Genomic DNA, 27,504 nt, shown 5'->3' with positions numbered 1-27,504 from the left:
TGGAGAGGGGATATGAATTTGAAATCATTTGAAATTTGAAATTGAAATCATATCCCCTCTCCAACGTCTCTTCTCCAGAGAGAATATGATTTCAATTTATAAATACCATACTGGTGACCCCACAATAGGGATAAAACTTTTTTGCGGAAGAGAGTTTACCAAGACACGTGGCCACTCAATAAAATTAGAAGAAAAAAAGGTTTAACCTTAAACTACGTAGAGGGTTCTTTACTGTAAGAGCTGCAAGGATGTGGAATTCCCTTCCACAGACAGTGGTCTCAGCGGAGAGCATCAATAATTTCAAAAAACACCTGAACGACCACAACATACAGGGATATACAATGTAATACTGACATATAATCAAACACATAAGTTGGACTTGATGGACTTGGGTCTTTTTTCAACCTCACCTACTATATGTAACTATGTACCAAGTTTTAACCCTTCCCCACTCTATTCAACATTCAAAGTTTTGACTTTAAAGTGGTTCTAAAGTCAGAACATTTTTACCTTAATGTATCTCCTGCATTAAGGTAAAAAAACATCCACCAGTTGTTCTGGCCGCCCTTCTCCCTAAACACTTACCTGAGTCTTCTCTCAATCTAGCACTGTCCCACTGCAGTAGCACCGCTCTCTCTTCCTCTTCTCACAAGACACACTGAGAGCAGTGGGAGCCAAAGGCTTCAGCTGCTGTCAGATCCTGTGAGGAGGGAGTGGGGGGGGGGGGCGACAAAGCCACACAGTGCCTATAGATGCACGCAGCCCAACTAGAGAGCGCACCTGCACGGGTACCCCCATAGCACATGGCTTGCCATGGAGGCACCAGCAAGAAGAAGCAGAATGCCGGCGGGGGGGACTCCAGAAGAGGAGGTAGGAGACTGCTTTGTGCAATATCATTGCACAAAACAGTCAAGTATACCCTCTTTTTTATGTTAAATAAAAAAAAAAATGCAGCAGCCCACCTCAGCCCCCCTAATACTTACCTCAGCCCCATCTCTGTCCAGCAATGTCCACCAATGCCTCACCCATCAGGACTCTCTCTCCTGATTGGCTGAGACATGCTCACGCTGCTGTCAATCAAACTCAGTTAGCCAATCAGGCAGTTCCATGTCTGAATGGATACACGGAGCTGCAGCTCGGTTCGGGTGTCCCCATAGCAAGTTGCTTGCTGTGGGGGCACTCAACAGGAGGGAGGGGCAGGAGAGCTGAAGAGGGACTCAAGAAGAGGAGGATCTGGGCTGCCCTGTGCAAAACCCCTGCACAGAGGAGGTAAGTATAATATGTTTGTTATTTTAATAGAAAAAAACAGAGACTTTGCAATCACTTTAAAGGTTTAGAAGCTAGGCTTCTTGCAGTGTATGTTAAAGCAGAACTAAAGACATCAATTTAACAGTTTAGAGTAAAACAGTTATTTTCCCAGCATGCCGGAAATGCTAACTGTTACATTTGCTTATGCTTTCAATAGATATTTTATGTACCTTTCATTGTGCTGTCAGTGCTAGCAGAAGAGTCACTGACATTGTCACCAGATGTTCTAGATTTTACATGCAAATTCAATGAACGCCGGCTTCCCCCTGACAAAGATCTGCTCTTCTTTTCTTCCTTTGGTGGAGCTGGTTTTTGGATGGGCGCAACTAACTGGACACTTGGGCTGATGTTCAAGGTTAGAAAACAAAAATAATCAATTTGTTAACCATCTTTTAACATCTATTTGAATTACATGTACACATCTGCCAAAATAATTTGCTCTAGTCAATACTGTGTCCTTCATCTTGTAATTAGTTGCACCACAACAACTTAGAGGAGAACAAATATTCACACAGACACAGTTTAAGAAATAAATTTGAATTTAAAATCACTGCCGTACTGTACTTAAATCCCTTAAAGGGGTTGTAAACCCTCAGTTTAAAAAAAAAAAAACACCTGTCAGTGACCGTCCCCCAAGCCCCCCCCCCCGTTTATTTACCCGAGCCCCTTCATTCCCTCGGCAAGGACGTGCTGTCCCTCTCTCCACGGGTTCCCGGCTCTTGATTGGATAGATTGATACCAGCGCAGCCATTGGCTCCCGCTGCTGTCAATCAAATCCAATGTTGCAGGCGTTGGGGGGCGGGGCCGAGTCCGGCATTCGTGTCTATGGATGCCAATGCTGGACTCGGGAGTTCGCCCGCAAGGTAACCCCCCAGGAGAGCACTTCTCCTAGGGGGTTATCTGATGCGGGGAGGAGCCGCGAGAGCTGTGGGCGGACCCCAGAAATGGATGATTGGGGCCAATCTCTGCAAAACAAGCTGCACGTTGGAGGTAAGTATGATATGTTTGTTATTTTAAAAAATAAAAGGCTAGCCTTTACAATCATTTGCAACAATAAAGCTAAGTTACAACTTATTCAGATATGAAAACAATAAAGCAATGCTTAGCGTCTAGTGTCTAAATGACTTGGGCTCTGTTCACACATGTCCGGTGCAAATTTCCCTTCCGTTTTCACAGCAAATTTCCAAAGCAGCTGTTCAGCGGCAAATTTAGATATGGTGTCTTTAACAATAGCTGGTTGTTAAGGAGCAGGCCAGGAGGCCGGTCGCCATGTCCTTAATAACAGATGACTTATCAGCTGTCAGCGGGGTTTCCCGATATGGCACTACAGATAAGATGTAATTTTTAAGTTTATATTTGCTGGTCAGGTAATAAATATTTTCATTACATGTACAAATTAGACAGTGAAACATTGGCAATTAATTCTGCTGCTTTTTTTGTCTCTTCAGTCTGGTTTGCAAACTCACTACTAAAGGTGGAAAATACTAGCTTATCTTATTGTTTCTCCTTAAGCCCCATCGGCCAGTTCATTAAAAACTGGTCGACATTCGGCCCGTGTGTATGTCAGTCGGTCCGACAGAAGCTGGCCGTTTGGGTGGCTTCTGTGGAACGAGCATGCTGGAAAACCAGCTGCTGACCGGCTCCATATCAGTGCTCTCAGCCAATGGCAGAGATCGCTGACCGGAGTGTTCTGGTGAGGGGGAGGGAATCCCCCTGTCAGAATACAACAGCTCAGCAGGGAAGATCGCTGTACTAACTTCGGATGGGTAGTACAGAGGCTCCGACCAGAGCTGTCAGGTTTTTTTCGTTCAACCCGCTTGGTTGGACGAAAAAAAAAAACTATTAGTGCGTACCAGGCTTAGAGCCATGGCACTACCTGCTGACTGCCTTAGCTGTCCACCTACTGTTTGCTAACCCCCCCCCAATAACCTAACTTTTCTGAATAAAAGCTGAAGGAGTAGAAGGAGATTGTGTATAAAGCAGAAGGCACAGAGGGTAGGGCAGTGCTATGATTCTATCAATGGTATAGGTGAGGTCATTGTATTGTGCGCGCTCTTCTTCGCTCTTGTTGTGTTAGTACACCACTGCTCATTTTGCAAACGTACATTGCTATTATCAGTTCCACATAAAAGTCAGTTGGTAAATGAATACACTTAGCATGAACTTTCCTGCTTTCAGTATGTGTTAGGGAATTTAAAAGAATAATATTAAACCATTTTGGTGCGTCACTGCACTTCGTTCCATGCCAATCAAAAGCCTCAAGCACTTTCCATTAATAAGCACAGGAACATGGTTGAAGGCAATTATAAGTCTTAATTAGACATTTTCAAGAGTATCTTTTTTTTTTTTTTTTTTTTTTGTAGGAGATAGTTATTTCATGTTAAAATGTTCTGATGATGTCACAAGCCCGATTAAACTGCAAATATTATAATAATGTATCTTAACAAAACAATAGAAATCGATTTATTCATCCTAAAGTGATGGCTTATGAGCTGCTTTGATTTAAATTTATTTTGGTAACAACAGTGAAGTTCTATGACCTATAATGATCAATCACAAATTAATGTTTGCAGACATGATCTTATTTACAATTATTTTCTAGGGCTAGGGCTCTCATTTGACACCGCTATTTAAAAAAAACATTGTTTAAAATGATGACAACTCTCAAAGTGCATTTATTCTTTAACAGGGCAGAATGTACACATATATGTGGAATATTCCCTGGCGCTAGCACTTTTCATCTGCTTGGCAGGACATGTCAAAACATAGCTCTGATATGGAATATATGTATCAAAGAGCAATATACTATACATGAAGGAGCTACTACTGAACCTCTCTGGAATTTCAGGTTTTTTTATGGTAATCATCTCTCATAGAAGGCATTCTGGTCCTTCACAGTTCATCGCACTGGGGGTTAACCAGTCACAAAAAAAACGGTCTTTGCATTACCGATGAGCACCCACAGTAGGACATCATATATATGTTCAGTGTGACTGAAGAAAATGGTAAGGAAAATAACAGAGCAGAAAAAAGAAGAGGAAAATGGAAAGAACACCTGGTAGAGGAGATTACAAAAAGAAGCCAGACCCAGGGAATTTAAAATGAGCAATTTCTATCAGGACTGGCAAATCCAATAATTTGTCTTTTTCTTATGCTCTGTAATGTGTTTTTGCTTCTAGTCTAACTGAAATCCTGTTACTCCTGAATATATATTTTTTCTTCTGGTGAGTGATGTGTGCATTATACCGTTAAATGACTACATATCTGCAGTCAGCTCTTGTTTAACCACAGGAATAATTAGTGGCTTTAAAAGGCCAAGCAGTTCCACATATTACCACTTGCAGGGAAATGTATTGTAGGAAACAAGTATTATCATATGTGCGGGTTATTATGGCAATTCTATTAAAATACTTTTTGTACACAGTTGCATCAGTTTACGTTTGAAATTCCTAATTCTGCTTAAAATACCAGCTTTGTCACTACTTCAGACTCGTGCCTAGGCTGTGTAGAAGATGAGAGTGGCTGCAGTCGTGAACTTCAAGCTGCCTATGTGTACTTTATTAATTCTGCATTGTAACTCCATAAATTCACAACTTTGATTTTTTATACTCTTTAAATGAATAGAAAAATAAAAGAACACTTACATTGTGTAATCAATCATCTGGGCTTTTCTGATATAGCTACAGGAAACAGCAAACTGAGATGGGCTTATTTTAAATAGCTCACTCCTTAAACAATGCCCCTAAAAAAAGAAAAAAAAATAACAATATTAATAATGTATCTCTCTGCAAATGTACTTAAAATAAATTCATAAGCATATACATTGTTAATATCCTTCAAAGTCCCCAATGCATGGTGTTAGTTAACAAAGTATGTGTGACCTCTGTAAACGCACTTACTTTTCTGTTGCTGTAATAGAGAACTGTATACAGTTTATCCTCTGCTTCAGACCTTGGTGTTGCTATGACCACAGCAGGTAGATAGCAACCACCTCCTCCTTTTGCCCCAGTTTTTGCGAAAACACAATCTCCTACCTATAAAACACACACGTATTTAAAAAACGATATACATTGTTACTGAGAAAAATATACATATAGGGGACATTTATAAATCCTGACACAAGGCAAAACAATGCTAAACATGTGCAGTAAGATGCATCAAGAGACTGATGACAAGGTTAGAGTCTGATTCACAAATTCCTCCTTTGGCTGCTCTAACGTCCAAACTTGCAACTGCATTAATCCTGACCCTGACTACTTGTTAATTAGTATGTTTGGACTAGAAATCTGTTTTACCTTCCGTAATAAATCTGTCTTTGACTTAGCAACTGTCGCACTTGGCTGACCACGAATACAGATGAACAGGTCTGTAAACCTGTTGCAGGGACTTTGCTTAAGGAAACGCAGCCTTATTTGCAGCTAATCTTGCTGCCAATTTGCTTGATCAATGTCCCCTACTATATGTGACCCTTTTATCCCTAAGCCTATTTCCGACATTTGTTGCTTACGCGCCTGGCTGGTGGCTTGGGTCACCCAGTGGGACGGAAGGCCCGGGAAGAGCGGCGGAAGGTGGCGAGAGGGGGGGAGGGAGAACAGCTGCATCGGTTGTTATCACTAAAGAGCCAACTGCCAGCTGCAGGCATCATCCCGGTATAACCCATTCAAGTCATGAACACAAATTTGCGTACAGTCGGCGTGAGGGGGATAAATAAGAAAGAAAGAAAGAAAGAAAGATCTTGCAATGTTGTGGCTAAAGCTGACCATAGACACATAGATTTCTTTTGCTCAGCCTGTGGGCTAAACAGAATAAATCTAGCAGACTCCTCCATTCCCACAGTCTGGGTGGAGAAATTTCCCCTGACAACTATTCTATTCTGACAGCCAAAGGCTGCTAGAATACCCAAACAGTGCCTGCATCTGACTGGATGCAAGCACCATTCAACTGACAATTTTCCACCTGGCTCCATTGATTGTTACTTTGACTTTGTTAAGCTGGATGGGGTTGAAAGGGGCACCCATGGTTCATATTTCACGCATGAGTCAGCCAAAATCTAAGCTGTGTGTGGCAGCCTCAAGTGGAAAATACCTTTGCCTTGGAGCACACAACTCTAGATTCAAATTTCCTTCTTTCAGTTTGTACCTCTTAGAACTCTAGTGAATACTAGGTGCAAGCAATAAAAAGTTTTCATGATAGTGCATTATCTTGTACAATAGGAGTACTTGTAAATCATGAACAAAATAACACACATAAAACTGAAAATGTAATAACAGCAGCCTTGCTTTTGCTGTTTCTTGAAGTACAAAGCTTCAAATGAATTTTTTTTGTAAAGTACCAAGGGGGAAGTACTCCATACTTAAACAGAGTCTGAAGCAGCTGTAAGCAGAGGCGGCTCTAGGCTTTGTGAGGCCTTCGGCAAAACTTAGACATGAGGCCCCACTCACGCCTATAATGAGAAAAAATAATTCAAGCAGACCTTAGGCCTGGTATGGATTTTAAGGGAAACCCCTATGCCAAAATGTAATAAAACAAAAAGGCATGGGGTCCCCACAAAATCCATACCTTATCCTTAACCAGACCGCTATCCGAGCCTGCAGCCTGGGGTTGAGCGAATGCCCCCCCCCCCGAACCATACCAGGCCACATGCCCTCAACATGAAGGAGTGCTTTGGGGCAGGGCGGGGGGGCAGAACACAGCAGCGCTAGGGCCCCCTATCCCTCAAAACTGGGGTAATGCGTTAGGCAAATAAGGTGGCCTTAGGCGACCGCCTGATTGGCCTAATTAAAGAGCCGCCTCTAGCTGTAAGCAATCAGCTTCTACCTTCAGTTTGTTCAGTTAAACTTTGAAAATGAAAGCTGGAAGCTAATTGGTTGCTATGTACAGATGTCATAGAAGGCATGGCTCTGGTAAATGAAGAATATATTGCTGACATTGTACCACTTGAGATAGTGTCTGATAAATACTAACACTGTACCTGGAATATATAATCTACCCAATACTATCTGTGTACCTGAAGCATGCCAATCACACCTGGCAGGTATTGCTCACCGGGGACTAACAACTTACCCTGAACACACTATCTACCTAGCACTGTATTTGTATGTAGTCCATACCGTATAGTTAGGACTTTTTCTATACATTGGTCTTACAGTCTTCCTAGCACTGGCAATGTGCCCAAAACTATCTAACAGTGATCTAAGAGTGATCAATCTAAGAGTGACACAGTACAAATCAAACTGTCTAAACATGATAGGGAACCTGGAAGATGCTGTCAACCTTAAACTCTAATTTTCTACCTGAAAGAAACTGTCTGCCTAACAATAATGGTATATCTGGAACATGCTGCCTACAAAGGACTGATACTCTACCTTGAAAATACTATCTATATTGTAGTAACACTGCCTGACACATTTAACAGAATGAAACCCACCCATGTCCAATAATTCTAAACTATATAGTTTACATGGCAGCACTAAAATATCTACATTTCTATTGCTTCAACATAAGGAAAATCATTTTTGTTTTCATATAGATAAAAATTATAAAATAAGATAACCTTCAATATTGGCCAGGATAGGGCTCCACCTGTTTGTATTATAAACCTGATGGGAACAATCATATTTTCTCCTTGCAAAAAATCCACAATAGCACATTTGGAATTTATACTTCTCACCACTGTCCCTGTGAGGAAGAACATGCTTATTACACAAGAAGGAAAGTAAAAAGACAAAAAAAAGACATTCTGCTGTTAAGGATATTTTGGTTGGAGCAGCAACAATTAGGTTCATAGAAATACAATTTTAAAAATACTGTATATGGAATAAAGCTCGGCTGACCGATGGGTTGAATTGGTTTGCCAGTCTAGAGAAAATTTACTTGCTTGAAGCAGCCAGATATATTAATAGTATACCCCAGACAAATAAGAACATTTTACATTCAGTCTGACTCCAAGGACAAAGCCTGTCTGTCCATTGCCCTTGGCTCTATTTTATTACTGGCATCTTCTACACATGACTGACCCACTCCAAAAAGCAGCGTCTGACGGGTGCTTCATACACTACTTCCAATGCAGTTGGAAAAGTTCTGTTTTAAAACGTAACAGTTACATTTGCATATGCATTGTTCCACTCTTTACCAGATCATAGTGAAAAAAGCTGTCAGCTAATGTTTGGGTAATTGGCAGGGCAGGTGGAAAATCTATTTGACAGACTAATACTGTGACACCAAGTATGTGAGAGTAAAACAGCTAATAGGCAAAAAAAAGCAGTGTGCAGGGGTTGAATAGTTATGAGGGCTGAACCCTTTCTGGGGGCTTAAAGCTGAAGTTTATTTTTTGAAAAAAAAGTCTCTTACTTACCTGTAATGGTTAATGTCCCACGACGTGCAAGCAGCTGGATCCTGCAGAAATCTTCTGTGCATGAATGCTGGTCTTCTTCCTGACACTTTCAGCTCTGTGATAGTATATAGTCTTCGGTCTTTGGGCAGAATTGCAGTGAAAAAGCTCCCGATGAGGAGTCACTCACTCCTCCCTCCTCCACTGATAAAAGTTTTTTCATTGGTGCACTGCATGTAACAGAATCTCTGAACTAGGGAGAGAATCCTATGATTCATCCAACTGTCCCCCATTCAGGGATCATGTGATTGGTCTAAAATGAGAGTCAGAGTTGCTGTGTATGGCAATTGTAGGCCAGCAACAGTAAAAACATACAATACTGCATATTGGCGCAATCGTCAATTGCTATCAGGGCTGCCATCAGGGGGGTACAGCTGATACACATGTACCGGGCCCGAGTGTCTGGAGGGGCCCGGGGCCCGGCAGCAAGGAGAGAGAAGCTGGAGGAGAAATAGTGCTGGTCTGCAGGAGAGACGCGGCTGTAGGCTAAGCATAGTAAGCTGGCAGGGCTGGGACTCGGGAGATGGTATGAGGGAGGGACCTAACAGCCTTTCAGTTGCTCACTGGCTGAGGAGGCAGCAGGAGGCAGGCTGCTCCACCTCCTGCTGCCTCCTTAGCCAATAGTTACACAGGGTGCACTGTCCATTACTGCAGAGCCTCGTGCTTCCTGTGTTGGTGGGAGGGACAGAATTCCTCTGAAAAGAAGCTGCTGCAGAGATCAAGGTAAGTTAAAAAAAAAAAAGTGTTTCCCTAAAACTGCTAGAAGACATGTACAGTGCACAGCCTGTGCTCCCTTAATATCAATCACTGTATTACCAGCTTATGTCACCATGTTAAAAGGACAGCAATATGGGTAGCATTACAGTGATTATTAGTCCAGGTTCACTAAACTAGCCAATGCTCAGAAAAGCAATTAATGCGGATTGCTTTTCAGGCCCTTTTCACATGAGTGGTCTGATTGGGTCCTCCTGTCTGTTTTTGAGGCAACCTGATCGAACCACCCATTGTTCTCTATGGATCGGCAGATTTAAATGGAAATTTGTCAGTTTACCCCCACCTACCTCAAATCTGATCTGATCTGGCAAAAAGAACAGATGGAAGGGCCTCCATTCCCCTCCGTCTGTTGGATCAGAGGACAGTTGGGTGTAAACGGACAGCATAAGCAGACACAGATCTGTCAGTTGCCCGCTCAGCTCAGCAAGGGATCCACGGACAGATCCCCTGCTGAGAAAAACTGTATCTTCCCATGTGAATATTGCAGCTAGAGTGCAGATAAGGCCGGCCATAGGTGGTTTGAATCTCAGTCTGTTTAGCAGAGACTGGCCGAGATTCAATGTATGTATGGGCAGGCTGAATGTACCCAAGTTAGTCGATCAATCAACTTGAGTACGACCAGCCTGTCATATTTTATATACAATTATCGCTAGCAGCTCTTGTAGCCACTAGCTATAATTACTGTGTTCTCCTGGCAGGGGCGGTTTTCTCACCCCCAACTGGGAGAATACAATGGCTCCACAGCAGGGATTCCACCATTAACATTCGACTGTCTGTCGAGCAATTTTTTGCCTGCAACCCGTGGGACACAGATGGGGAAAAAAATCATAATTTGGCCAAAATGGGGAAAAAAGTGCTTGCTTTATATATACTTTAGTATGATACATAACTAGAACATCTAACAAGGTTATGTCATTGCAGGAGTTTTACCCTCACTTTCTGTCTTGATGTCACCAGAATGGGAAGTGAGGTGATCTCCCTGTGGGGATATAGCCAGCAATTGATTACACAATTTATATAGAGATATATATATCTCTATATAGATATATATATATATCTATATAGAGATATATATCTATATATATATATCTCTATATAGAGATATATATAGAGATATATATAGATATATATCTCTATATATAAATCTATATCTATATCTGTATCTATATCTGTATCTATATCTATATCTGTATCTATATCTATATCTATATCTCTCTCTCTATATATATATATAGATATATATATATCTATATATATATATATATAGATATATATATATCTATATATATATATATAAATATATACATATATATATCTATATATATATATATATAGATATATATATATATATATCTATATATATATATATATATAGATATATAGATCTATATATATATATGACATTATTAGGCTACTTTCACACTGAGACAGACGGGCTATATTTAGCGCCGCTTTACAGTCGTTTTAGTGGTGCTATTCGACCGCTAGCGGGGCGGTTTTAACCCCTGCTAGCAGCCGAAAAAGGGTTAAAACCGCCCGCAAAGTGCCGCTACAGCGGCGCTTTGCCGGCAGGTTTGCTGCGCTGCCCTATTGTTTTCAATGGGAAGGGGAGCTTTAGGAGCGGTGAATACACCACTCCTACAGCACTCCAAAGATGCGGCTTGCAGTACTTTTTTGACCATCCTGCAAGCGCACCGCATTGAACGGCTCGTTCAGGGCGCTTTGCAGGTGCTGTTTTTAGCACTTTAGCGCCTGCAAAGCGCCTCAGTATGAAAGTAGCCTAAGGAAACAATTGCAAGCTATTTCCCCACAGTGAGATTCCCCCACTTCCTGTTCTGGTGACACTAAGACAGGAAGTGAGGGGAAACCTTATGCAATGATATAACCCTATTAGATCTTTTAGTTATGTAAAAAAAGTATATATAAAGCAAGCACTTTTTTCCATTTTGGCTAAATTATGGAAGAGTTAAAACAACTTTCTTTTTTTACCATCTGTGTCCCATTGTGAGGTCACATAGGCACAACAGGTAGTGAAAGAGAAATGCCCTTGGAGACAGTTGCCACCAGAACCCCAGGATGGAGGAGAAGGGACTGGAGGAGGAGGACATGGGATAGAGGACATGGGATGGAGGAGATGGGACTGGAGGAGGATAAGGACATGTGACTGGAGGAGGAGAAGGAGATGGGATGGAGGAGATGTGTCTGGAGAATAAGGACATGGGATGGAGGAGATGGGACTGGAGGAGGAGGATGTCGGATGGAGGAGATGGGACTGGAGGATAAGGAGAAGGACATGGGATTGGGGAGATGAGACTGAAAGAGGAGGACATGGGATGGGACTCTGTGGGACTGCCAGTGGGTGGGCCCTGGGGAATGTTGAAGGTCAGATCCGGGGATGGGGGGGGCCCAGGCCTAAAACTGTGTAAGGGGGCCCCAAAATTTCTGTTGGCGCCCTGATTGCTATTACATATTATATACATGTTAAACACTAGTTTTTCTTTCTTGCTTTTGCATTCCTTTCAGAATACATTTAAAAAACATCCCTGGCACATACGTGTAGAAAGACAGAGGTTAAAAAGCCCCTGTGCAAAGCACCAGCTTGATGCTGACAGGACTGATCTTTTCAATACAGTATTTGCAGAACCAGAGGAGAAACTGTGTGCATAGGTTCAGCAAGGATTAAAAATATAACAAAACCCCCCTAACTCCTTCTCCCCTTTGACTGGGGGGCAAATGTTCCTGTACAAGGACAGAAAGCGATTGCTCTCCACATTTAACCCAAGGAGTTAAAATTTGAGATAAGGGAGGGGTGCTTTGATTTTTTTCGCAAATAAACACCCACCCCAATGCTCACATCTCCTCCTTGACTAGAAGAGATTTGGAGGTTGTAGTGCCTACCACCACCAGGCTGGTTATTTAACAAGTGTTGTACTAGGGGCAGCTCTGCTTCAAATGTAATTCATTTAACCAAGAAGAATCTACTGCACATCTTTTGTCTTGTTTATGAAAAGTTTAATGTTGGGTTTTTGAGGTAGGTAGACTGCTTTTGCATATAGTACCTGGATAGTAAAACCCATCAACCTCCGACCTTGCAATGACCTTTTGACTTCTCAGTGCATCTATTCGTTGCCTTTTTGGTTTTTTCTCATATTTTCTCTTTTCAAGCTCTTCATTATTGGACTGCAGAGATAACAGAAACACATTTTAACATGAATAGATTAATCTATATAATATTCAAAGCCATTTAGTGCAAGTCACATTAAAAACTCCACAGAGGAACATACACTACACCTTAATTTTAAAGGAAAGGACTCTAACATTAGACTTTGCATAGTGGAAATATGGGAATTGCCATTGCAGACCTGTTTTTAAAGGTGAATCCTCTAAGTGTATTATCCTCCTCCTTTGAGTCACTGCACTAGACCAAACATGCCGAAGCATCCGCTTTAGTTCAGGGGGAGGGGGTTGGTGGGGTCACATCAAGAGCTTGAGCCTCTTCTGCACTGTGCAGGACCAAGCTGCACACTACAAAGGAAATGTGACAGCTGCTCACTCTGTATCAGGACCTCTGTGAGCTCCTAATAACAGAGCATAGCTGTCAAAGTGACAGCAGAGCACCACTGATTACAGAGGGAACACACACTTGGTATGTACTGTAATCTGTTATACTGAGCTGTTAGCTTGACAGAAATTATTGTTAAAGTTTCACAAAACTCACAACAGTACTGCATATGCAGTAAAGCATGCTTGTTATACTCACGGTGGAACCTAAGGGGTTAATCCTGCGCATTGTGTATAAAGGCTGTTTGATCCAGTCTTCCCTGATCCTCCCCTTTTTTTTATTGTCTCCAATCCATCTCCTGATAGTGCAGAGCCATGGAAATACTCTGCACATGCTCAATTTGGTGTGCATTACTAGAGAGGTTTTTTTTTTTTTTTCATTGGGGGGTGCATGTGATCAGCACAGGGCCAATCAGCACTGTCCAGACAGAGGGTCAGGGGTTCTGCAGCCTCATCGGACAGTCAGAGGAGAATGAAATGTCCTCCTACAAGCTTTAAGCAGGCACTCAATCGAAGTCATAAGACTGCTATATACTGGTAATGAGAAAAGGTATTTAGCAGTTTATAGTTACTAAAATAATTGCATTTCCATATTCTGTGTACTGTGGGAGACCAGATATAGTGAATGCAGGGTCCTGGGCTTAGTAACACTTTAAGCATTAAAAAAAGAAAAAAAACTGAAAAAACTAAAAGCAGATAGAAAAAGTTTAGATTTGTTTAAAAGTCTTTCCTATTGGGCCATTATTTAGCATTTGTTACTTTTAATTTATGGCTTCCTGTTAAAAAAAAGTGCTGCATCACCTAATTTTTAGTGCATCTCTAGGTTAACTTTTGTGCGTTATGGGAAAGCCTTGCAAAGTCCCACAAATACCTGTTAAGCCTGCCAGTGAAGTCCATCTAATGCAGCATACTGTGATGATTTGGCAACAATGGCGCACTGCTCCTGAATTCAGGATAGCTTTTGCACCCTCATGTAGGCTGTGCCTGTATGCACAACAGCAGGATGAAAAACTGTTGCAGAGGGCATAGCTATCAGAAATGTCACTACTGATTTACATCCCTATCAGTAACAGTCCTGCCCACTACCTTCTGGATTGAGAGCACCGCCTCTACTGTAAAACTCTAACTATAAGCTGCAGTGTCTGGGAGGGGCAGCATGTGAGACACAAATGAAGGAGGATTTGGTTCAATTAGGAAAGGTATAGTAAATTTTTTTGTTTACATTCTGAGGCTTGCACATCACTTAGTATGTGGATTTGGAATCAGCTTAAACTTTTTTGTCAAAAAATGTTAACTGCTCATATAAATTATTTTCGTTTTCCTTAATTGTTTTTATTAGTTTATTGCAGCTTAACATTAAAATAATACACAAAACAAAAAAAGCCTTGATTTTTTTTGTACATGACTTTGCTATACTTTATAATAGAAACAATATGTTGGTGTCAAAATGAAGGGGACCATTGCATCATCAAAAAGCATTTGTTATTTACAGTGTAGGACTTGTTATTTGAAAGATGCCATTAACACATTGTAAAGCACTGCGCAAACTGTTGGCACTATATAAATCCTGTATAATAATAATAGTAATAACAATAATTGGTATAACTGGAGAAAGTGTATTTTTAATTTTAATTGTTTTGCCTCCCTCAAATATATATGCACATATATATGCTGTCATCATAAGTTGTAACAAAATTATTGCTAAATTAATAGGCCTATAGCTTTATTAAAGTGGGAGTAAACACTTTTTTTTTACTTGTACCTACAGATAAGCCTATAATAAGGCTTACCTGTAAGTACAGTGAATATATTTCCATAAACCAAAAGGTGACAACCTTAGGGCCAGTGGAGGGCCAGTGGAGGGCAGCTGTTATTTCTGTATTTTTTGTGTGTAAGCGTCATCCGTTTTAGCTTGGGGGACTCAATTTGGCATAATCGGTTTGCGTGCCATCTGTCAGCGATGATTTCTGAAAACTCAAATATAACCATGCGAAACTTAATAAAAATGTGTTTTTTACACATGCCCATAATTGGCTTATATTGATTGGGTGATTATGGCAGAAAAACTAGAATCTTAGCTATGACATGTGCATTATTGCTGAAAAAACTATCTTTATTGAGTTGAGGAAACCCCTCTGCATCATTTAAAAAAAAAAACAATCATACTTTCATTTTCTAAGGTGAACAAGAAAATTGACATTTAAATCTAAGTATGCCAGGAAAACTAACTGTTTTCTATCTCAGCATCATAGTAGATGAAAGCCAAAGTAGAAGAGTAGTCCTTCCAAACATTAAGGCCCCTTTCACACTGGGGCGGTAGGGGGCGTCGGCGGTAAAACAGCGCTATTTTTAGCGCTGTTTTACCGCGGTATTCGGCCGCTAGCGGTGCGGTTTTAAACTCCCGCTGGCGGCCGAAAAAGGGTTAAATCCACTCGTATAGCGCGGCTATAGCCGCGGTATAGCCGCACTGTCCCATTGATTTCAATGGGCAGGAGCGGTTTAGGAGCGGTGAAAACACCGCTCCTTCACCGCTCCAAAGATGCGGCTGACAGGAGATTTTTTCTTCTCCTGCCAGTGCACCGCTCCAGTGTGAAAGCCCTCGGGCTTTCACACTGAACAAACAGCAGAGGCTGTTTTGGGGCGGTTTGCAGGCGGTATTTTTAGCGCAATAACGCCTGCAAACCGCCCCAGTGTGAAAGGGGCCTTAGTCTACATGTCCTGACCCATCTGTAAAAATTAGAAATTGATTGGTGTGAGCAACATATGTTTATCATTTAACATATCTTTCTACAGCTTTGTAATTTTGGACCCAATGAGAAATGGAAATTTGATCCTCTTACGGGACTTTAAAGGGGACACCTACTCATGAGTAAGGGAGTATAATAAGGAGTATAGTAGGCATAGGTTTGATTGCAAAAGTTTAGGTGTTTATTAGGGTAAGGATTCAGGTAAATTTAGGGTACAACAGATGAGTTGGCATAAAGTACAGGATACAAGTTACAAACATGAAACATGGCAATACAACATGCAGAAGATCCACAATCATAGGACTCCAGGTGTGTATGGAGCACACACACAGAAAGTACCCGACGCGTTTCGAGATAAACTCTTCCTCAGGGGTGTCTGATAGGGATCAGCAAGCACAGAGGTATGTCATATTGTGTTGCTTGGGAGGCATGTATTACTGCATTGTATCCAAAGAAGCACTCAAAAGGAAAGGGGTTTTTTTTGGGGATAAAAAGACACACCACTGGACTTCAACGGACCACTCGCCTCCAGTCCACGTCAGGCCCGTGACACCTAAACCCGGCGGGGTGGCCTAAGAGAGAGCTCCCCAGCAAAGGGTGCCACAGAGCCACCGTAGAGAAGAGTAATCCTACCAGAGGCCTCTGCCCTACATTGCTGCACGCCGCTGCTACACCCACAAGGTTGGACCTTCCTGGCCTGGACCCCCTGTTGGAGCACTCACCTCCACTCCCCCCAGACTGCCATTACCCCCTGGGGCACCATAACCCTCATAGGTAACTGGATGCACACAGTCTGGGGCATCATACAGGATTATTGCACTTGCTCACTGGTCCAGACCATAAGAAAAAACCCCCTCCCTTTGGAGACCCGCAGTCCCCTGCCTGCATGGGCCTTCTCTCGGCCCTTTCCAGATTGGAGCCTACCTAGGATTACTCTTCTCTACGGTGGCTCTGTGGCGCCCTTTGCTGGGGAGCTCTATCTTAGGCCGCCCCGCCGGGTTTAGGTGTCACGAGCCTGACGTGGACTGGAGGCCGTTGAAGTCCAGTGGTGTGTCTTTTATCTCGAAATGCGTTGGGTACTCTCTGTGTGTGTGCTCCATACACACCTGGAGTCCTATGATTGTGGATCTTCTGCATGTTGTATTGCCATGTTTCATGTTTGTAACTTGTATCCTGTACTTTATGCCAACTCATCTGTTGTACCCTAAATTTACCCGAATCCTTACTCTAATAAACACCTAAACTTTTGCAATCAAACCTATACCTACTATACTCCTTATTATACTCCCTTACTCATGAGTAGGTGTCCCCTTTAAAGTCTCGTAAGAGGATCAAATTTGCATTTCTCCCTGAATTTTGGGATGTGGGTCCACCTCACTCAATAGACCAACGTCACACCACCACCCCGTATTTTTAGACCCAATGGGCCACAGTTAATTTAAACATAACAATAAAGCACAGCAACATCTGTGGTAGTAGCATGATTAGATTTTACACCAATTACTATACATAGGTTACATTTACACCAGTCAACATCTACAACTTACACCAATCAATATACAGTGGCAAGAAAAAGCATGTGAATCCCTTGGAATTAACTGGTTTTCTGCACTAATTTGCCCAAAAATGTGATCCGATCCTCATTCAAGTCACAGCAATAGACATACACAAGGTGCTTAAACTGATAACACACAAAAAACTCTAATTTCTTGTGTCTTTATTGAACACACTCAATAAACATTCACGGTGCTGGAGGAAAAAGTGCACCCTTGGAGTGAATAGCTGGTCAAATCTCCTTTAGTAGCAGTGACTTCAAGCAAGCACTTTCAGTGATTCTGGATCAGACCCGCACAATGTTCAAGAGGACTTTTTGACCATTTTTCTTCACAAAACGGTTTCTGATCAGACACATTTGTAGGATGTCTGGTGTGAACGCCTCTCTTGAGGTCATTTCACAGCATCTGTATGGGATTGTAAACCCTCATGGTTTTTCACCTCAATGCACTCTATGCATTGAGGTGAAAAACCTTCTGTAGTGCTGCAGCCCCACCCCCCTTTTACTTACCTGACACGGATCTTACTCTGGCCAGGAACGAGCCCACCATCTGTAGCTGGTGTCTCGTGTCCTGTTTGGATAGGGTGATAGCAGTGCAGCCATTGGCTCCCTCTGCTGTCAATCAAATCCGCCGAGAGGCGGGGCCGAGTCCTGCATTCTGTGTGAATGGACACAGATGCGGGACTCAAGAGCATGCCCACACGGGTGTTCACCAAGGAGAGCGCTTCTCCAATGTGGACACTCGATGCGGGGAGGAGCCACCAGCGCCCCCGGGGGAACCCAGAAGGTTTGGGGCCACTCTGTGCAAAACGAACTGCACAGTGGAGGCAAGTATGACATGTTTGTTATTTAAAAAAAGAAAACAAGGGTTACAACCCCTTTAAGGTTTGGGCTCTGACCGGGCCACTCCAAAAGTCACATTTTCTTTTTCTGAAGTCAGTCTGTGGTGTATTTACTTTGATGCTTAGGGTCATTGCCCTGTTGCATTAACCAACTTCTTCTAAGCTTCAGCTGGTGGATCTCCACCCTGACATTATCCTATAGGATAGTTTGGTAAATTAATTTCCCCTCAGGAATTAATTTCCCCCTCGATAATGGCAAATAGTCAGCAAAGCAAGCCTAATTATGATGTTCCCTCCATCATACTTTATCATTTTAGCTGATACTTGGGTTATTAGCTACCTCATTGAGGGTTCTGTGTTGTGGAGCAGGAGCGACCGGTCCATAAGGGGCGCAGGGGCGCCCCCCCCCCCCCCCCCCCCCAGTTTGCATGCAGGGATGCATGCGGGGCGCTGGACTCATAGCTTTCTATACGTTTTTTTTTTTTAAGTCACATGATTAGAGCCTGAGGCTCTAATTGGCTTGAAAAAGGTTGAAACCCACCCACCTGTATCAATATTCGCTATTGTCTTCCGGCTTCTACTCCCGGCCAATCAGGACAGAAGACGTATCGTGTTGGCCGGGAGGAGAAGCCAAGGAAGCTGTGGTGCCACGACCTGGGACCTGGGTGAGTGTGGACGGGGGGGGGGGGGTTTGTTTGCCGCCCCCCCACCCAACAAAAAAGTTTAGCACCAGCTGCCACTGCTTGAGAGTCGCCCACTTCTTACAGGAACAGTCACAGTACTAAATGGTCTCCATTTATGAACAATTTGTCCAACTGTCCACTGATGGATGTTTAAAAATAGAGTGCTTTGTATAACTTTACAGACTTATGCAGATCATCTACTCTCAATCATATGTCTTCAGAGAGCTTCTTTTTGAGAAGCATGGTTCACGTCAGCAGATGTTTTTTAGAAACAGCAATCTTAAATTGTTTGAGTGGCTTTTATCAATCAAAGAAGCTCTAAAGCAAACCTCAAATTAATTTCATTAATTGGACTCCAGGTGTGCAAGCTAATGTCTCCAATTAGCTTTCATTTAAGTCATTAGTCTATGGGTTCACTTTTTTCCTCCAGCCCTTTATGGCAAATTACTGCAGAAAACCAGTTAATTCTAGGAGGTTCCCATTTGGTCGGTTTAAATGGCCAGATATATGTTAAACCTGTGTATATATTTAATTTTTATAGTAATGTGCAGTTGGAGCGAATTTAGTCTTCCACTAACACTAAAGTTAACTGGTAAATAGTATTTCAGTACAAAGTATTTTTTGTATTTTCTTTTAATGACCTTAAACCCGATGTTCTTTATTTTCTGTGATATTTTCAAGGTAGACTTCACCAAACGAAGTACATTCATCAATACAAACAATGCCGCAGTTATTTAGAGCCACCAAGAACACTGAATGTGAAGGGTAGTCATTTATCATATAGTTTGACAATGAGGAATGACCTTGAAATATACCTGTAGGAATGACTGAAGTTACTGTCATCTGTACTTTGTAAGAAACAATAGAAAGAATTATTAATGTAATACACTGGAAGCACGCATTTTTTCCCTCTCAGAAGCGTAGGAAGCATCTTAAAGGTAAATTATGTAACACTTTCTAAAAGAGGTAACAGTGCCAAAATATTTTTACAACTGCCAATAAAATTTAAAAAATATTATAATAAAAATAAAAATAGAATGCACCAATTATTTATATAGTTCTCCAAACATTGGTGAGCCGCTTTGAATCTGATTCAGTGAATGAAAAAGTAATAACTGCGATCTGATCTGGCCAATTATGTCAGCAGCACAGGACAATTTTCATGTTTCTACATATTAGCCAAATCAGATTGTGTTCAGCTAGTTGTTGTTGTTAGAGCTGAAAGAAGCTGGGGTCGGGAGTATTTTTTCTCTCTCTTTTAGGCCTCATGCACACTGGGCATTTGCTCAGTTCTCCTGAATGCCTTTCGCCTAGCAGGAGAAATGCAGCATCAAAAAAGCACCTAAAGCGTTGTAAAAGCATTTAGGCATGTCAAGTGCTTGGGCAATAATTTAATTAAAGGGGTTGTTAAAGGCGGAAGGTTTTTTTTATCTTAATGCATTCTATGGATTAAGATAAAAAGCCTTCTGTGTGCAGCAGCTACCCTCAGCCCCCAACACTTACCTGAGGTCCCTCTCTGTCCAGCGATGTCTGCGAGTTTCTCAGCCATCCGAGATTCTCCATCCTGATTGGCTGAGAAAAAGCAGCAGTGCCATTGGCTCCCGCTGCTGTCAATCAAAGTCAGCTAGCCAATCAGGGGAGAGAGGCTGCGGGGCCAGGTCGGGGCTCCGTGTTTGAATGGACACATGGAGCTGTGACTTAGCTCGGGTGCCCCCATAGCAAGTTGCTTGCTGTGGGGGCACTGAACAGGAGGGAGGGGCCAGATTCACAGAAGAGGAACCCGAGAAGAGGAGGATCCAGGTTGCTCTGTGTAAATCCACTGCAACAGAGCAGGTAAGTATAACATGCTTGTTATTTTTATAGCAAAAAAATAAAAAATAAAGTCCATGCCCCACACTGTATAAGGCTGTTGCTTACATGGCGGCCCTATATAGTGAATGAATGGCGATTAGGCAGGTAGTTAGTGTAGTGTGCAGTCAGTCAGTGTAGTATACTGTATATATAATACAGTTCAGAGTACCGTATTTATCGGTGTATAACACGCACTTTTTCCCCCTTAAAATAGGGGGAAAACCGTGTGTGCGTGTTATACGCCGATATAGGCTGCCACCGAGGGGAAGGAGGGGACGAGCGCTGACGAAATAGAGCTGGATCTCCTGTGTACTCGGCTCGGCTCGCAGTCACGCTCAGTCCCGCCCCCTGGACGGCTCCTAGCATGGACGTCCCGGCATTGTACCGGCGTTATCCATCATAGGATCTGGGCCAAGGGGCGGAACTGGGCGTGACGCAGAGCCAAGTACACAGGACATCTGGCTCTATTTCGGCAGTGCTCGTCCCCACCTATCCCTCGATGGCAGCATATATAACGGCAAGGCTGCAGATGGACACTGAACAATGCTGCAGGTGGGCACTGATTAGACTGCAGGTGGGCACTGATTAGGCTGCAGATGGGCACTGATTAGAATGCAGGTGGGCACTGATTAGACTGCAGATGGGCACTGATTAGGCTGCAGATGGGCACTGATTAGGCTGCAGACGGGCACAGATCAGGCTGCAGATGGGCACAGATCAGGCTGCACTGAAGCTGTAGATGGGCACTAATCAGGCTTGATGCTCACTGACCATTATTTTGCTTGGGGTGCGTGTTATATGCTGATAAATACGGTATATAGTGCAGTTAGTGTAGTATATATTATACAGTGCAGAGTATATAGTGTAGTTAGTGTAATATATATATATATATATATATATATATATATATATATATATATATATATATATATATATATATATATATATTACAGTTCAGAGTATATAGTGCAGTCCGTATAGTATATATTATACAGTGCAGAGTATTTGGTGCAGTCCGTATAGTATATATTATTCAGTGCAGAGTATATAGTGCAGTCCGTATAGTATATATAATACAGTTCAGAGTATATAGTGCAGTCCGTATAGTATATATAATACAGTTCAGAGTATATAGAACAGTCCGTATAGTATATGTAATATAGTTTAGAGTATATAGAACAGTCCATATAGTATATGTAATACAGTTCAGAGTATATAGTGCAGTCAGTGTAGTATATATAATACAGTTCAGAGTATATAGTGCAGTCAGTGTAGTATATATAATACAGTGGAGAGTATATAGTGCAGTCTGTATAGTATATATAATACAGTTCAGCGTATATAGTGCAGCCTGTATAGTATACAGTATCTCACAAAAGTACACCCCTCACATTTTTGTAAATATTTTATTATATCTTTTCATGTGACAACACTGAGGAAATGACACTTTGCTACAATGTAAAGTAGTGAGTGTACAGCTTGTATAACAGTGTAAATTTGCTGTCCCCTCAAAATAACTCAACACACAGCCATTAATGTCTAAACCGCTGGCAACAAAAGTGAGTACACCCCTAAGCGAAAATATCCTAATTAGGCCCAAATATTTAATATGTGGCCACCATTATTTTCCAGCACTGCCTTAACCGTCTTGGGCATGGAGTTCACCAGAGCTTTACAGGTTGCCACTTGAGTCCTCTTCCAGTCCTCCATGATGACATCACAGAGCTGGTGGATGTTAGAGACCTTGCGCTCCTCCACCTTCTGCTTGAAGATGCCCCAGAGATGCTCAATAGGGTTTAGGTCTGGAGACATGTGTCAGGAGCTGGACTTGAACCTGGGATCTCAACTGTGTCTGGCAATGAATCTTCTCTGAGATGCTGGACAGCGCTTTGTCGGATCCTTTGGACAACCCTTGCCTTGTGCCTTGATTTCTGCTGAACCTTGAACTCTTTGCTCCTCCCACAAACTTCCTGATATAAGCCATGTCTCTGCACTTGCCAGAATATTGTGCTATTTCCAGTCTGTATCTCGCTCCTGTCTTCCCTGCTGCCGTCCATATTTGCTACTGCACGTTATCAACCCTTGGCTTGTTCCTTGACTACACTTCTGCCTGATCCCAACCAGCAACTACTCGTTACCCACCTTTTGGCTTGTTTACTGACCACACTTCTGTTTGATTCTTACTTGCTTATCTGGACCCCGGTTTGCTCACCTCATGGTGGGGCGACCCCGAGGACCGCGACGTGGTACTAACACGCAGCAAAATCCATCTCCGCCAACAGGAGCTCTGGCGAACACCGGTTAGTACTTAGACTTCGCACCTCAGGTGAGCCTGAATCATCTGCCAGGGTGACTGCCTGTGTACCTATCCTGCTGGTCGGTGGTAGTCATGCAACTGCTATAGCAATTGGTCTTTGAGCCTGACCCCTTTGTGACAACATGCTTTGCCAGTCCATCACCTTTTACCCGCAGCTTCTTTAGCAAGGCAGTGGTCATCTTGGAGGTGTGTTTGGGGTCGTCGTCATGTTGGAATACTTCCCTGCGGCCCAGTCTCTGAAGGGAGGGGATCATGCTCTGCTTCAGTATGTCACAGTACATGTTGGCATTCATGGTTCCTTCAATGAACTGTAGCTCCCAAGTGCCCGCAGCACTTATGCAGCCCCAGACCATGACAACTCCCACCACCATGCTTGACTGTAGGCAAGACACACTTGTCTTTGTAATCCTCACCTGGTTGCCGCCACATACGCTTCACACCATCTGAACCAAATAAGTCTATCTTGGTCTTATCAGACAACAGGACAGGGTTCCAGTAATCCATGTGCTTAGTCTGCTTGTCTTCAGCAAACTGTTTGTGGGCTTTCTTGTGCATCATCTTTAGAAGAGGCTTCCTTCTGGTATGAATTTGATGCAGTGTGTACCCTCCCACCCCTTCAACCTCTGCCGCAATGCTGGCAGCACTCATACGTCTATTTCCCAAAGACAACCTCTGGATATGATGCTGAGCACGTCCACTCAACTCCTTTGGTCGACCATGGCGAGACCTGTTCTGAGTGGAACCTGTCCTGTTAAACCGCTGTCTGGTCTTGGACACCATGCTGCAGCTCATTTTCAGGGTCTTGGCAATCTTCTTCTAGCCTAGGCCATCTTCAAGTAGAGCAACAATTCTTTTTTTCAGATACTCAGAGAGTTCTTTGCCATGAGCTGCCATGTTGAACATCCAGTGACCAGTATGAGAGAGTGAGAGTGATAACACCAAATTTAACACACCTGTTCCCAATTCACATCTGAGACCTTGTAACACTAACAAGTCACATGACACTGGGAAAATGGCTATTTGGGCCCAATTTGAACATTTTCACTTAGGGGTGTACTCACTTTTGTTGAGAGTGGTTTAGACATTAATGGCTGTCTGTTCAGTTATTTCAAGGGGACAGCAAATATACACTGTTATACAAGCTGTACACTCACTATTTTACATTGTAGTAAAGTGTCATTTCTTCAGTGTTGTCACATGAAAAGATATAATAAAATATTTACAAAAATGTGAGGGGTGTGAGGAGTATACTCAAAAATGCTCACTTTTGTGAGATACTGTATACTATTTGGACTGCACAATATACTCTGAACTGTATTATATATACAGGTGAGGAATACAAAGACGTGAGTCTTGCCTACAGTCAAGCATGATGAGCATGATGAGCATGATCCCCCGACCTTCAGAGACTGGGCCGCGGGGCTGTAATCCAACATGATAACGACCCCAAACACACCTCCAAGACACCACTGCCTTGCTAAAGAAGATGAGGGTAAAGGTGATGGACTGGCCAAGCATGTCTCCAGACCTAAAGCCTATTGAGTATCTATGGGGCATCCTCAAACGGAAAGTGGAGGAGAGATAGGTCTCTCACATCCACCAGCTCCGTGAAGTCATCATGGAGGAGTGGAAGAGGAACCCAGTGGCAACCTGGTGAACTCCATGCCCAAGGGTGTTAAGGCAGTGCTGGAAAAAAAATGGTGGCCACACAAAATATTTACACTTTGGACCCAATTTGTATATAATACCCTGCAGAGTATATAGTGCAGTCAGTGTAGTATATATAATACAGTGGAGAATATATAGTGCAGTCAGTGTAGTATAAATAATACAGTGCAGGGTATATAGTGAAGTGCAGAAACATAAAACAGCATGGGGTCCCCCCCAAAATCCATACCAGGCCCTTTGGGTCTGGCATGGATTTTAAGGGGAATTCCATGCCAAAGTTTAAAAAAAATGGCATGGGGTCCCCCCCAAAATCCATACCAGACCCCCCAAAGCACCTTGTCCCCATGTTGATGGGGACAAGAGCCTCCTCCCGACAATCCTGGCTGGTGGTTGTCAGGGTCTGCGGGCAGGGGGAGGCTTATCAGAATCTGGAAGCCCCTTTAACAAGGGGACCCCTAGATCCTGCCCCCCCATGTGAATTGTGCATTGTACCCCTAACCCATTCACCAAAAAAAAAAAAGAGTCAAAAAGTAAAAACCACAGACAGTTTTTGACAATGTCCATCCATCTTCAATCCCAACGGACCCAAAAATTTGAAAAGAATTTATATTCATGCCTCCCAGTGACTGCTGTCTCTTGGCTTTGACAGCTGTTATATAGGCAAGGGCGGGGCCACCCAGTGATGTAACTGATTGACCCTGTCCCTTCTGACGTCATGTAGGTCATCCAGTTACGTCAGCGTGTGTCCCTATCCTTGCCTATATAACAACTGTCAAAGCCAAGAGACAGAAGTTGCCAGGAGCCGGCAATACATTACAACCGTGAGCAAGTTTGCATAAAATTTTGTCCTTTAGGCCCCTTTCACACTTGTGCGACCTGAAAGTTGCGTGATTTTACTGCATTTTTTGCCATGATTTTGATGCAACTTTAAGCAATGCCTGTGTAACCTTGAGGTCTATGGACCTCAAAACACATAAACGTCGGACCAAACTAGAGCAGGGACTACTTTGAAGTCGCACAGATATGAATGATACTCATTGGAAATCATGGGGTAGGACTTGTCATGTGACTTTGCAGTCCCAAGTCCCAGGACAAGTCGCACAAGTGTAAAAGGGCCCTTAGAAATGTCATTATTGCTCTGCTCTACACATTACACAGATGCGCCACTTTACAGGCAGACTAAGGGGACCCCCAGGCACGATATTTAAAGGAATATTTCATTTTTTATTGTTTCACTTTAAGCATTATTAAAATCACTGCTCCTGAAAAAATTATTGTTTTAAATTTTTTTTTTTTGCATTGATACATGTCCCCTAGGGCAGTACCCGGGTCCCTATACACTTTTTATGGCAATAACTTGCATATAAGCCTTTAAAATGAGCACTTTTGATTTTTCATGTTCGTGTCCCATAGACTTTTTTATAGGGTTCACATGTTCGCTAGAACTTTTTGCCTGTTTGTGTTGTGGTGCGAACTGAACCAGGGGGTGTTCGGCCCATCCCTACTAATAGCTATGGCTTGCTCTACAGCAGTGATTCTCAACCCTGTCCTCAAGTACCCCCAACAGGCCATGTTTTGGGAATTTCTCTAAGATAAATTAGCTATCCAAAATACCATGCCATTGACTCTGATTTAAAGCACCTGTGCAAGATAAAGGAAAACCTGAAAACATGGCCTGTTGGGGGTAGTTGAGGACAGGGTTGAGAACAGTGTTGCTTTACAGTACTAGACATGTGTACATAATACTATGGTATACATGACAACAATTATCCAGTTCAGAACATCCCGAAAATCTAACTTCTTGATCCTACAATTGGCTCATTATTGTTCTCAGCAGCTTTTTATCAATTACAACACTGGGACCGATTATGTGAATGCAGCAGGAAGACCCAATCCTGTTCAGCACTAGCAATAGGAAGTTGCAACAAGAAGCAGAAGGTAGGACTGTGCAATGACATTTGCTTTAATCCTTGCAATATATATAAAAGAACAGGGTAAAAAAAAATTCTCAGCAAAAGTGAGGCTTCATGCTTTGTAAGTGAATGTTAACTTTTCAGGATAAAGTTAATTGTCAAAGGTTAAATTTTGTATTTATGAAGGATAACTGCGCCAACCCTAAACCTATACCTTGTGTCGAAATATGCAATTCATGTGAATATACAAAATTAAGTGAATACATAAAAAATATATATGAAAAAATATTTTAAAAAATGATGACGCACGAATGATGCGAAACACGTTGAGGCCGGTCAATAGCATCAACGTCACTTCCTGCCACTGACTTGCACCAAACCGAGGCTTGCACCACATGCCAGTTCCTAGATACGGCACGGCGAGCAAAAGGCTTTAATTGGATCGCTGGATAGACTTGTGCCTGTCTTATAGGCACAATAACATGTGAGTGCATTCGTCTATCAATTTTTTACGATACAAAATACAGCTTAGACTGTTGCGCAATGATGGCTATTTGTTTTCCAAGAGATTTTGAGATTGTTGAAGCATGGATGGAACACTGTGATAATTGCTGGCAAACCTGTGTTATACCCCATGGAAGGAAAACATATCCTGGCATAATATTGAGGCGGTTTTATTATTGCTTTCTGGTGAGTACAAACTTTGGAAGGTGGTAGTGAACCACAATTTGGTGGTGCATAAAAGCATAACGTTTTTGAGGACAAGGGATATTGTATATACTTAAAGGAGCAGCACTGGGACTTTGTATATAATTGTTTTTTTAAATATTTTTTTCACTGATAATTTTTCACAAGTACCGTATTTTTTATAATATATATTTTTTATTCTTTATAT

The 27,504-nt window shown here is 42.4% G+C and overlaps 1 protein-coding gene across 1 annotated transcript in view; it reads right to left on the bottom strand.

Moving 5' to 3' along the window:
- VWA3B (von Willebrand factor A domain containing 3B) overlaps positions 1-27,504 on the bottom strand; it is a 288,159-nt gene that overhangs the window by 104,447 nt on the left and 156,208 nt on the right. The window contains exons 23-27 of the mRNA XM_073614648.1: positions 12,532-12,652; positions 7,862-7,986; positions 5,208-5,342; positions 4,953-5,050; positions 1,479-1,651 (exon numbers count right to left, since the gene is read on the bottom strand). Coding sequence (XP_073470749.1) covers positions 1,479-1,651; positions 4,953-5,050; positions 5,208-5,342; positions 7,862-7,986; positions 12,532-12,652 — 652 coding nt within the window. The remainder of the gene's footprint in view (positions 1-1,478; positions 1,652-4,952; positions 5,051-5,207; positions 5,343-7,861; positions 7,987-12,531; positions 12,653-27,504) is intronic.

Source organism: Aquarana catesbeiana, linkage group LG02 (genome assembly GCF_042186555.1).
Source record: "Aquarana catesbeiana isolate 2022-GZ linkage group LG02, ASM4218655v1, whole genome shotgun sequence".
In the NCBI taxonomy this organism is placed as follows: Eukaryota; Metazoa; Chordata; class Amphibia; order Anura; family Ranidae; genus Aquarana; species Aquarana catesbeiana.
This window is presented reverse-complemented; position numbering and strand designations above follow the sequence as displayed.